An 11,542-nucleotide genomic window follows, 5' to 3' on the forward strand; every position below is an offset into this window, starting at 1 on the left:
ATTGGTGCTCGCGCAGCGTCAAAGGTATGAGCGTTCGAGGGATGACGACCACAAGGCTGCAAGCCCTAGATCGGGTCGAGCTCTAGTCGCCCCCGAACGGCTTGTCGTACTAAGGGCCATCCTGAGCAATAGGAACCTTGCCAACAAGCACTCAGAACCCACTCGCCAATTGAATACACGGAAGGTTTACATAAAAGCAAGTCCTCGTGTTACAAGTAACTGCTTGGGTATTGCTTAGGGGCTGTTTCTAACAAATTTATTCAGTATCCCTAAGCGCTAAAGATGCCCCTCAATGGGTCAACCAAACGGTTCAAAGGAAGGAGCGAGCCACGTACAAAAATGAGAGAGTCGAGCTCCTCCATGGTCCTTTGAACCCCGCCAAAGCCAGCAGCGACTACTGAGGCAAGGACCAGGTCGGGGATATGGTCACGAACGCAGATAAGGGCAAGGTAGGCGCTAGTGACTCCAACCTCAAAAAGGTGGTCACTGACGGTCTCACAAAGTCTCCACTCAAGATCACCAACCTCCTCGGAGGTTGCACAAAACCAGTCGATGTGACTTCTCATGGTGTCTCCGGGAGTGGGGGCAAACCTGAACATCAGAAGACCGCAACAACGAGTCAAAGGGTGTAAAGGCCCGACTGAGGCGGTCATAGAAGTATTGACATCGTTGGTCACTCTCTATGGTCATCCTCTCTAGGTCTCTCCGCGTTGAAAGCAACACATCTTGATAAGCTGACCAAGAAAACAAGTCGTGAACCGCGCAGGGGTTAGCTGGTTGAGTCTCGCTTGGCTAGCCTAGGGCTACACATGACCGAGTGATGGTAGGACCAACACACCACGGAGATCACCCTGTAGGTTCTCTCGCTCGACCACAAATCCCAGCTCACACTCAGCCACTGCTTCCTAAATACGTCGATCAATGGAATCTTCGATGAGCGTTGTCAAGGGTTCGGTGTGAGCAGGGGGGTGGCCAGTTCTGATCGCACCACTTCTAGCCTACACTGGTTGTGGGCACTGTCAATAGGTTTAGTCAGGGGCTCGGAGCGGGGAGGGGGGGTTTGGTCTCTTCGGGACTTCTACGACTATGGCAGCAACAACAAAACTCATCAAAGAAATCAAAATGTTTCATCCAAACGTAATACAAAACCTAAATTACAATTTGATATTTACTCCTCGGCGGCCTCCACTCGGAAGATGGATCCCACATAGTCCATCACCCTTTGGCACTCCTCCTACAGTTTCTCCTTGGCTACGAGCCCGGCTACTGCAACCCCCTCCCGAATGAGGTCGAGGTTGAAGTTGGGATCGCGACTGCGATAGCAACAGAGGATGTACCCCACCGCATCCCTCACCTCCAATGCCACATCCTCGGCACCCCTCGCCACCAGGGTAGCCACGAGATCAGAAAACTTTTTCGAAAGAACTTGGTTGCATAGGCCCAGGCCTGGGCTATGCGCAAGTCCTTTGGCTCGATGATCTCCAGCTCAAGGCTCCTCAGGGACTCCTTTAGCACCTTAAAAGCTTCTCAGAGAATGCTACGTGTGGTGTTCTCATCCTCCATAAGCTAGGCGAGGTCGGCAGCGAGCAAGGTTTTTTCTCGTTGGAGCTCACCACACTCCTACTGTAGCGCGAGCCACGCCTCCCTTTCTTCAGCCAGTTGCCTCCCTTTCTTCGGTGCACCTAATCTCAGCCACTTTCTTTTTGTCAATCAGCTTGCTGATGAAGGTCGAGAGGCATGTGGCTAGGGAGAGCAGATCGGAGGGTGGGATGGGCTCCGTGACTGGCTCAATAGGCACAGTACTGGTGGAGGAGTTACAACCAAGGCTGCGGGTGGTGTGGAGCACCTGCGGGACAATAGGTTTATAAAATCAGGAAAAGAAAGAAATCTTGAAGTATTTGAGCCTAACCGGGGAACTCATCGCGGCGGCAGAGTGTTGAGGACAAGCCTGGACCATGTAAAGACGTTGGGTCAGCTGGTCGAGGAGGACAGTCTGGCGGTCGAGCTGCCGATACTCGGCGTCCCACAAGCACGTTTGGACATCTCCACAGTAGACGGATCCTCCACTAGTCTCTTCCCCCCAGCGTGGGCGCTTGGCTAGCGGCAGCCTGACCGCTCCCGGACTAGTCGGAGCGAGACTAGTCAAGGCATGCTGGGTCAAAGCCAGTTTGGTCAGGGCGCGCCTGGTCAGGGGGTCTAGACGAGGTGAGTTTGGTCAGAGCGATGCTGGTCGACCCTCTGCTGACCAGCGCCACTTGCAGGACCGCCACCCGCGATCGCTACGTGACTCTGGGCGATCTGGTCACGTCCTCGACCAGCTGGGCCAACATCGTGGCTTGGTGGTCGATCGGCCAGGGCGACGTTGGGCGACGAAGAGGGCATACTGGCAGCAAGATCAATTTTTTGGGCAGTCTCTGTGATCTCATCGATTATCGAATGCAGAACATCGACCTCGAGGAGACCCTACGGCGACGCAAACCATGAAACTCGGACCTAGGAGAAGGCTTGAAGATGGAAGTTCCGAGAAAAGTCCAAACATACCAATTTGATCTGAGCGCTCTCCGACGGGGGGAGGCCACACAATGCAGGAGTGTCTTTTGGTGGGTCATCCTTCCTTGGGGCTGCCGCCAAGAGGAATTTAACTCGCGACTCAACGGACTCATCGGAGAGATGCATAAGAGGGATACTTAAGACACAGCACGAATAAACAAATAGCGCCATGAAAGAGGTTGCGACGTTACCTAGAGAACTCTCCTTGGCGACGTCGTCACTCTCGGTATACATATATGTCAGATGTGCTCTTGATGAAGTCACGAACGACATTTGATCCTATCAGTCTGGCGTTCACAAGGGTCTTGACCCAGGCCGCAAGGTTCAACAGCTCCAGAGTGGTCGCGGGAGAGCTCCCCCAGCTGTCGAGGAACCGAGCTGGTCTGTTTGGCACAAAGATATTGTCCAACGAATCCTCTGTCTTGAGGTAGAATCATTCTTCCCTCCAGCCCGACCACGATGTCTTGAGGCCCATCTCAAGGTAGGAGCTCACAGTACCATCGTGGAGGCGAAACCCACAGCTCTCGGTGGTCGGCTTGGTCTGCAACGGGCCATATAAAAATACCTAAAGAGATCGAGGCATGGCTTGACTCTAATGAAGTTCTCGCACATGTCTGCAAAAACGCTCAGCATGATAATACAATTTGGATTGAGGTGAAGGTGGCAAATGTCATAGAAGTTGATGGTGGTGGTGAAGAATTCAGACAAGGACGGCACAAGGCCGGCCAAAAAGAAAGAACCTAACATCACAATCTCCCCTTTGCAAGGAGCAGACACTTCCTCCCCCGGGTGGTACCCGAAGAAAGGCGATGAGGGAGCAGATAGTTGTTGTACATCTACTTCAGTTTTGCTGCAGTGCATCTGGACTTAGGAAAATCTATCTCTTTGTCTATGCATGGCACCATCTGGGGCGGCGGGATTGGCTGCTAGGACACGGGTGGAGATGGGGACGATGGACTTTGGGCACTAGGGCCTGGAGGCTGTGGGAGATGAAGATGAAGGGCTTTTGAGCGCAATGGCTTGGGGCTGTGGGAGATGGCAAAAGGATTCGTGGGTAAGCTTTGGCTTTCCAATTTATAAGACCGACGTGATATCATCAACAAGCGTGCGGAGCCCAGCCATCTCAAAATTCCAAAGGCCGTGCATCGGGGCTAAAAAATCCCTCAGGTCTGGTGGAAATTAATGTCTCTCTCTCTCCCATGACGTCTCCCTCCCACGATTCTCTCTCTCTGGAAGCTTAAAACCTCCCTCTCAAGATGTGGTTTTGCAGGCTCGCCATGAAAGTGAAAGTCCCAGAGTAAACTTGTGTTGACTTAGGGCCCAGGTGGTACGACCAGATCCACCCACAACCACGTGGCAAACCGCTCAGACCACCGTATCCGACAGGAAGCTTAGGGGCTATTATCGGTGTATAGAATAGGGGGGTCTCTGTGTTGTCTAGTTGGCAGAAGATTTTTCTCAGACCAGGGTCTCACCACGTGACTAGTCTGTGCCTTCGCGATCAGGATCCTTATCACATAAGAAAATCCCACGACTAGCCTTCGTTAGTCGTGGGGCAGGTACTCACCATACTAGTCTATTCTCATTAAATGCTTTCCACTCAAATACCTTTCCTTCCCTAGGCACTCCACTCTGGCGACAAGTCGTTGTCAGTACAGAGGTGTCATACCCCGTCCCGTAGCATTAAATGCTATGAGACGAGCTCGCAGGTGTGGCAAGCCGTTTTGCAGGCATGCGTGCGAGACCGGTGAGGGGATAGGGTAGGCCACTGACAAGGATGAGGTGAGCATGGACATGTCTGACGGATGAGACGGGCTCGTCAGTATGATTAGAGCAAAAGGAGTCTATTTGTAAGTTCACCCTTCCTCTCTGGTATATAAAGAGAGAAGAGTCGAGAAAACTTATATGTAGCTAGTTTCGAAACACTGATAACTAAATACACAAGACATAGAGCTATTGTTCTTCTGGAGATTTGAACTTGGATAACCCCTGTATTCTTAAGTTCATAGCATAGGCACCTCTCAAATGTTGTTCACGCGCCCCTTGATCGATACATCCCAGAATCATTATCAGAGATTAACTCTCGACAAATAGCATAGGTAAGAAACTGTAACGTCTTAATACCATGTTTTACGTCTTAGATGCCCAATCAGTTAGTTTCTTTCATAAAAAATAAATTCTACCTCTCTTCTTTAAATAGTTTTACCATTCAACTTTTTATTTACGTTAATATATAATTAATGCCTAAAAAAATTAGGCATATTAAAGCAGTGAGAGGGGCCTTGACGGAGTCAAATCCTACAAGGGCTAAGAGAGTGGCGAGCGGATCAGCCAATCGCCACTTGGACGAGACGAGACGGTCGTGTGGCTCGCGCGCGCCTGCTTGATTTGCTTGGCTGGCCATCGCCGCACGATGGACGTCGGAAACAGACCGGCACAGGAAGCTACGATTGTTTCCGCCGTCTGCTTGCATACAAAGTTGAACTTGCACTTGCACGAGGAAAACTCCCATTTGATTGCATGGTCAAACCGGAACAGTATTGGACCATCGTTGCGTGAAGCGTTAGATTGCGTCAGGCATAAATCTTAGGCCCCACTTGGAACACGGGGTAGGAAAAATAAACACAAGAATAAAATATTATCTGCCACAGATAGGTTCGGCTGAGACCAATGGGTAGATTCAGAGTCGAGAAGTAGACGACTATTTCTCTTCATATTTCTCTTTTATCTTCTCTTTTATCTTTTCTTTTTTTCTCGCTTCTTTTTTTCTTCCTCTTCTATATCTAAAAATTATAGAAGAGGCTTGAAAACTCTCTAGTGTTCCAAGAGGATATGAGGCTCAAGGCCCCCACCCATCTGCCAGCCCATGGCTGAGGGAGGTAGAAGGGTTGATGAAGACCCTAACTTTGATCATTTTAGGTGTGATTAGTTGTCCACACGAATGTATGCTGACTCGATGGATACGTATAATCTCACGAGAAACATGTTTGGTTGCTCATATATACTATTTCAGTCTGATTTGATAGATACAAATGTACGTCCGTAGCCTAACTCAAGAGCCTAGCTAGTCTGGCAAATGCAGCCTAATGCATCTGTTTATACAAACGGATCTACTTATCAGTGTTATAGAATTATTTTCATACAAATAACAAATAACCAATAACAATTTCAACTCTTGCAACCACTCATTCAGTCTCACATTTAACTAGCCAAATAGAAACTAAAATCAGCCTGTCCAGACAGATATAATTAATCAAATACTATTTTTTTTAAGAAATATAACTCTACTTAATTTTCTTTCCCTCAGTCTACATATACTATCCATACGAACCAATCACAACCGACTACACAAACCCTCGAAAAGTCTACGAAAACCAAACTTGCAGCTTTCAACTAAAGCAAAATGGTATGGTCTCAAAGGAAAAAAGAACTAATCAAAATGGTACAGAAGCTTTTGCCATAACTCGTGGTTTGGTGTAAGAGACGTCTCAAACTAAGTACACTGACACCGATACAAAACGACGCCTCGTGTGTAAAAGACAAGGTGTTTTTCAACTTTTTCCACGAACATAACCAATACCATCAGCTGATGCGTACGACATTAGGAGCCAGTTTCCGGCTGCAACACGAATATATACGACCGACAACGGTAAACCACTCCAATTTCTGACCAGAATTACATACGATGTCTCAAGATTCAGCAGAACAACAATGCACGGAGACTACAATATTCTCTACTGCGTACTAGTTCAACGTGCATCAATAAAGCTTCAGGGGTCTTACCTCAGACAGATTTAACCAGATTTCTGTACTTCACATGCCACAGGTAAACATCAGCATGTGTAAGCCCACAATCCTCATGGAGATCACAAGCCAACTCACGGTACTGCCAGAAAAGGCTGGGAAACATTAAGCAAGCATCTCGATTGAACATGCAAACGAGATCTCAAATTTTGTCCAACCTTTGTGTTTCCTAGCTCAACATGTTTCGGGCATCAGCAATACTAGGCGGATTAGCACGGAGTAACCTGTTTTTTTGTTACATAGAGTATGACAAAAAAAAAAAGTCTAAAAATTAGGTTCACTAATTTTAGACATATCAATATTTATATTTAACACATTCATTTAATTATAAAGAAAACAGTATTACTTTCATGCATGCACATAATTTTAATATGTATACAACAGTAATACAAACCTAACAAAATTTGTTTCATATTATTTTAAGTTTTAGATATTTTTCTTTGCATTTTAGATTATTTCAACCGATTTATCAAGATAACTAATATTCATTACAACATTTTTCTAGAAGTTCCCGAAAATGAAAATTATATTATACTTATATGTATACGTATATATGTATATATACTTATATACGTACATAAACAGTATCTACAGTATCTACAGTATCTACAGTAACTTAACCCCTAGTTGGCCTCCGGATGTCATAGAAACCCAACTCTTTCCATTTCCAATAATTACAACAAAATTTGCACGTGCTTTAAATACATTCCATCAACAGCAGCAGCATGCCATCTCAAAAGAGAAGAAACAAAATTGGCAGGCACTCCAGTACTTACAGGCACAACTTCTTTCTCTGCAAATAATGGATGGACAAAAAATTAAATTGCGTACTCGGTACTATGGCCTAGAAGAGGCAGGCATAGAAGATGTTCTCTCTCAAAAGGAAAGAGCAAACTATAGGAACACCCATAACTTACACAAAACTTGACTGTCTGCTGCTGGTCAATATATGCAACAAGCTCATCCTGCCGAATTAATGTCTCATACAGGGCCTACTCATGAGAGAAACAAATGTTAATACAGAAAGTAGCATTTTTTACGTTTCTCAGTCTTTATGGATCAATCTAGTAAATCAGTTCTTACTCAACAAAAGAATCAAGAAATTGAGTGAACAGCCAATTCTTGGACGTAATAATGATACTAAGGAAAACATTAACTCACCATAATAGTTACATACTATGAAATTTAAGATGCGGAACTAACTGATGTCTCAGGTGAAACACTATTCTTTTTAATACAAAGCAAGAGTACCTTCTTCATAGAAATTAGCTCAGCTTCCACTGCATCCACACGGCGGACAGCTGCATTTAGCAATTCTTCCTTTTCAAATGGCACTTGGGGTGGCCTTGCTTCAAGTATCTGTACCTTCTCCTCCAATTCATCAATCCGTCTTAACGCAGATGAAACGGTATCATCTTCCATAAATCCTTGAGGGAACTCATCGCTATGGTGACCACAAGCAATGGCCTGGTTTGCGAACCTTTTAGTCATTACGCTTGGGACAGCACGAAGGAATGTCAGAAGGCTTACGATTAAGGCTGTCAACCACGCAGCAATTCGAGTTTGAAGTCCTCTCAATGTTGGTATATTTCTCAAGGGGAGTGAACCTGGGGGATAATCATGTTTCTCTTAGTCAGTACACATTTGGTCATCAGTCACAATAACTTCTCAATAACAAGTATATGACTGATAGCATCATATAAAGACCTGAGGTGGAAGCCATTGAGCTGGCTGTTGGATCAATGCATGCATCCACAACCTTGTCAACAACAGGGATGCCATCCTCTATAACGGGAGGAGCATCAGATGTGGAAGCATGCCCTGGAAATTTTGACTGCAAACAGCGAAACATGTATTGATCATTGTATTACCAACTAAAAAGATTGAAAAATAGGTGGCAAATTAAGAAGCAGTAATCCAAAAAAGGCACTTATCCCACACAAACTGTAGTGTATACATCATGAATTGTCAGATGCTCAAAAAGGGAAAAGACACTTGCCTCGGGCACAGGGGTCAAATGAGGGTTTATGATGGGGTTCACTGAAGCAGTAGGAGAAGAAACATCTTCCACTTCAGAACTAGATTCGGCAAACACATCAATGCCTTGTTTCTGCTCCAACAAAATAGAAAAGGGATTAAGGCTTATAGTGGAAATTTCAAGACGAGGTTTCAAGTAACCTCCACATAGAGTAGCTTACGGTTGAGTGTTGAGGCTCAGTACAACCAACTTCCTTCCCTTCGATGCTTGATATAGAGTGAATTTGCCGACCATAGTTTGCTTCACCATTGAGGATCCTCTGGAAAATGGAAGGCAGGTTATTTTAGTGTTATAAAACAGGGAAGGAAGTAAGAATGGTTGGACAGGATTAGGAAAATACCTTGATAATTTCAGGGTCCTTCCAAGGGCCTTTATCAGATTTTGGACAACCTCCATATTCTTCACACCTGCATTTGCCACCAAGGAAATCTGGGAGTTCACTGAAAACATGGAGCAACTATTAGGATGGAAGCCAAACAACAGTATCAATTAGCAGGAGTAGGATCCTAACCTGTCATCAATTATTTCAAGTAGTTCATTCTGGTACTTGCTTCCAAGGACCTTGATGACAAAAGATTGGTGACACAATCAATATACAAACCAAATGTTACTCGTGAATGGCAAAGTTGAAGCAAAAAACAGTTGCAATACTTACATGAATTTTTGAGGCAGTTTCCGGATCAAGAAATGATTTTATTGTACCCCATAAGATCTTGAAGCCTTTGCCAGCATTTATGATGTACAATTGGTACAAGGTCTGCAAGAGCATTCAGAATGCATTAGATAAGTAATTTCCCTGTATAGCCCCAGACAAAAACCAGTGAGTTGCTGAGCAGTGATAATTATGAAAAACAATAGAAACATGTACATAAAGTAAAAGGTTTAGACACGAAAGAATGAAAACTAGCACTGAAGCAGAATGATGGAATAACCTACCTCTGGATAGTTGTCATTGTTGACCTTCTGCAACCGCATTATTAGCTCTCTTGCATCTTTTGAGAAGTTCTTTAGGCCCTTGACTCATAAAAACAAGTTAATTACAACTCTAACCTCATAAAATAAAATTTGATTGAGGGCAATGTTGGCCATAAAAATCACATACCACCCCTTGCACATCCAAGATTGCAGTACATGAGTCTATGTGTCTTTTCGCAGCAATAGAGCAAGCTGGAAACCTCATCTGGAGACATCTCTCAGACTCCTTGACATGATATTTTACGTATCGGTCAATAGTAGTGATTTGTACTAGTTTGTTGGCATCAACTTTCCCAAGTAGTTCTATGTAAACAGGCCTTCCCTCTTTGTCTACACCATGATAAAATTGTGGATAGTACTTCACAACTTCATGTAATTCAGTGTAGTCAAATTCCTAAAGGACCAGGTATCAGATTTTAAAAGTTAACATAAAGAAAGAATAACACCACATATATCTTGGGGTATCTGTTTCAGTATTAGCTACCTCTATATTGTCGGCCCCAAATTCCTTCCTCCATCTAAGCATTTCTGACCACATATGCTTTGCTTTCTCGATATTAAATTTTCTTGCTTTCAGGAACCTACATGTGCAAGGCATATAAAGAAATTTTAAACCGAAAAAAGAACGCAATTTTCTTCTCGTGATAGATTTTGATGAAAGATATATATAAAATATGCTGGAGAAAGAGTTAACCCACACAGAAGAAGGAATCCAAGTAAACTCTGAGATGAGAAAATGTGATAGTGGTACCTCAACATCATGTGATAATCATCATGGCGTTCTGGCAACAAGCCTTCATTAACTAAACACTGGCGGAACCTTTCAACAGTCTCCAGCTCCTGAACATCTCTTATGTCTTCTATGGAGACTACATGATTATCACTCTTCGTTTTACTCTTCCTCCTTAAGGAATGCCTAAATTTATTCCCCGCACTAATCGCTCTCTTCTTGAAGGAAGCTCTTTTAGCCTTCATTTCTCCGTCTGAGTTGTCTTCATCCGATTTGCACTCTTTCTTTTCATCACTGTGAGCATAGCCCTCAAAACCTGCACGCAAGTATTATTTCAATGTTCTCTCTTAACCAAATGAAAATCAGCAATCCGTATGGCAGTCATACTTATTCAACTGGCGAAGCATGCAAATCGTCGAAAAACATGTGCAGTCATTGGCATGACGCAAAAAGTACAAGATGGGATCACAAATCATAGGCACCAAACTAATAGTATTACGATATCAATACGCACCCCCTCAACCAGGGAAGGCGTCACGTTTAGCCGGAGAGTTCCGGCTTCCTAAATCTAGGTATCCAATTTTGAGAAGCACGCGTATTATATTGCGTGCTTTATCATGTTTTCTGATCTAACTATTGAACACCAGATGATCAATCTTACTGCAGACACAATGTTTCTTGCAAAACCGCCAACCATAGATAGTACGGTACTAATTAGTAAATAGTCCCAGCCCCAGGTACGCGCTTGCTAGTTCCTACCATCCCCCCCACATCGAAGAAACAATAAAGCACAACGAACAAAGGGAATCATCATGAACACGTAGTTGAAGGAAGCAACATTTTAGCACTCACAGTCACAAGGCACCGCGCGCCGGTCGATGGACCCCGACATTCCCTTCCGCCTCAAGTCCCAAACTGAGGTTCGATTCCACCGAAGAATTCCAACTCCAACGCCTCAGTAATCGATATCCCCTTACGAATGGGGCCCTCGATCAAGGAGCACGCCAAAGACGAGCAAGAGAATGGTGGCTTGTCTGAATCTGTTTTTCAGAGAGAAACTCTGATGCTTTTTTTCGGGGAGGGGGAAAGAAATTTCTGCTTTCCCTTCATCGGTGGAAGGAGGGGAGAGGAGGATGGGTTACACGTACTTACGCCACGTCTCGGTGGACCAGGTCCATGGGCTCCGAACTCCGAGGAGGTGCCGCACACCGCGCTGGTGTAACCTGAGGAATATTTTTAAAGTAATATTAATTTAATAGAAAATTATTAAAAATAATATGTATTCTCAAAATATTATAAACATAATTATCTATCACCTATTGGCGATTGGTTTCTGACAGGTAGTCAGACACAGATGACCTTCTGTCCACAAATCAATTGTTAACCAGCCCTATGTTGGTAATGGGTATGTCGACAAAGTACTATTTTTGTATTTTGCAAAAAAT

The 11,542-nt window shown here is 44.4% G+C and overlaps 1 protein-coding gene across 2 annotated transcripts; it reads right to left on the reverse strand.

The window, feature by feature from the left end:
* Nucleotides 1-6,862: 6,862 nt before the first annotated feature.
* LOC133918724 (phosphatidylinositol/phosphatidylcholine transfer protein SFH6-like) lies at nt 6,863-11,269 on the reverse strand. Of its 2 annotated transcripts, XM_062362754.1 has the most exons (15): nt 10,950-11,269; nt 10,119-10,413; nt 9,852-9,948; nt 9,495-9,761; nt 9,329-9,406; nt 9,048-9,149; nt 8,904-8,953; nt 8,733-8,832; nt 8,553-8,651; nt 8,354-8,464; nt 8,062-8,188; nt 7,885-7,961; nt 7,606-7,821; nt 7,272-7,346; nt 6,863-7,147 (listed from the first exon to the last, which is right to left on the reverse strand). In XM_062362754.1, the coding sequence occupies exons 1-15, from the start codon at nt 10,987-10,989 to the stop codon at nt 7,127-7,129; spliced, it is 1,755 nt and encodes a 584-aa protein (XP_062218738.1). In that variant the 5' UTR covers nt 10,990-11,269; the 3' UTR covers nt 6,863-7,126. The 2 variants fall into 2 exon arrangements, with proteins under 2 accessions (XP_062218738.1, XP_062218731.1); XM_062362747.1 differs by having other exon boundaries at nt 7,606-7,961.
* Between the last annotated feature and the right edge of the window lie 273 nt (nt 11,270-11,542).

The sequence above is a fragment of the Phragmites australis genome, chromosome 1 (assembly GCF_958298935.1).
Source record: "Phragmites australis chromosome 1, lpPhrAust1.1, whole genome shotgun sequence".
Taxonomy (NCBI): Eukaryota; Viridiplantae; Streptophyta; class Magnoliopsida; order Poales; family Poaceae; genus Phragmites; species Phragmites australis.

Coding starts and splice junctions, on each gene's coding strand:
- LOC133918724 (XM_062362747.1), bottom strand. CDS start 10,989: ATGTCGGGGTCCATCGACCGGCGCGCGGTGCCTTGTGACT. Junction 10,414..10,949: donor GCGCGCGGTGCCTTGTGACT/GTGAGTGCTAAA, acceptor ACTTGCGTGCAG/GTTTTGAGGGCTATGCTCAC. Junction 7,962..8,061: donor CTCAATGGCTTCCACCTCAG/GTCTTTATATGA, acceptor ATTATCCCCCAG/GTTCACTCCCCTTGAGAAAT.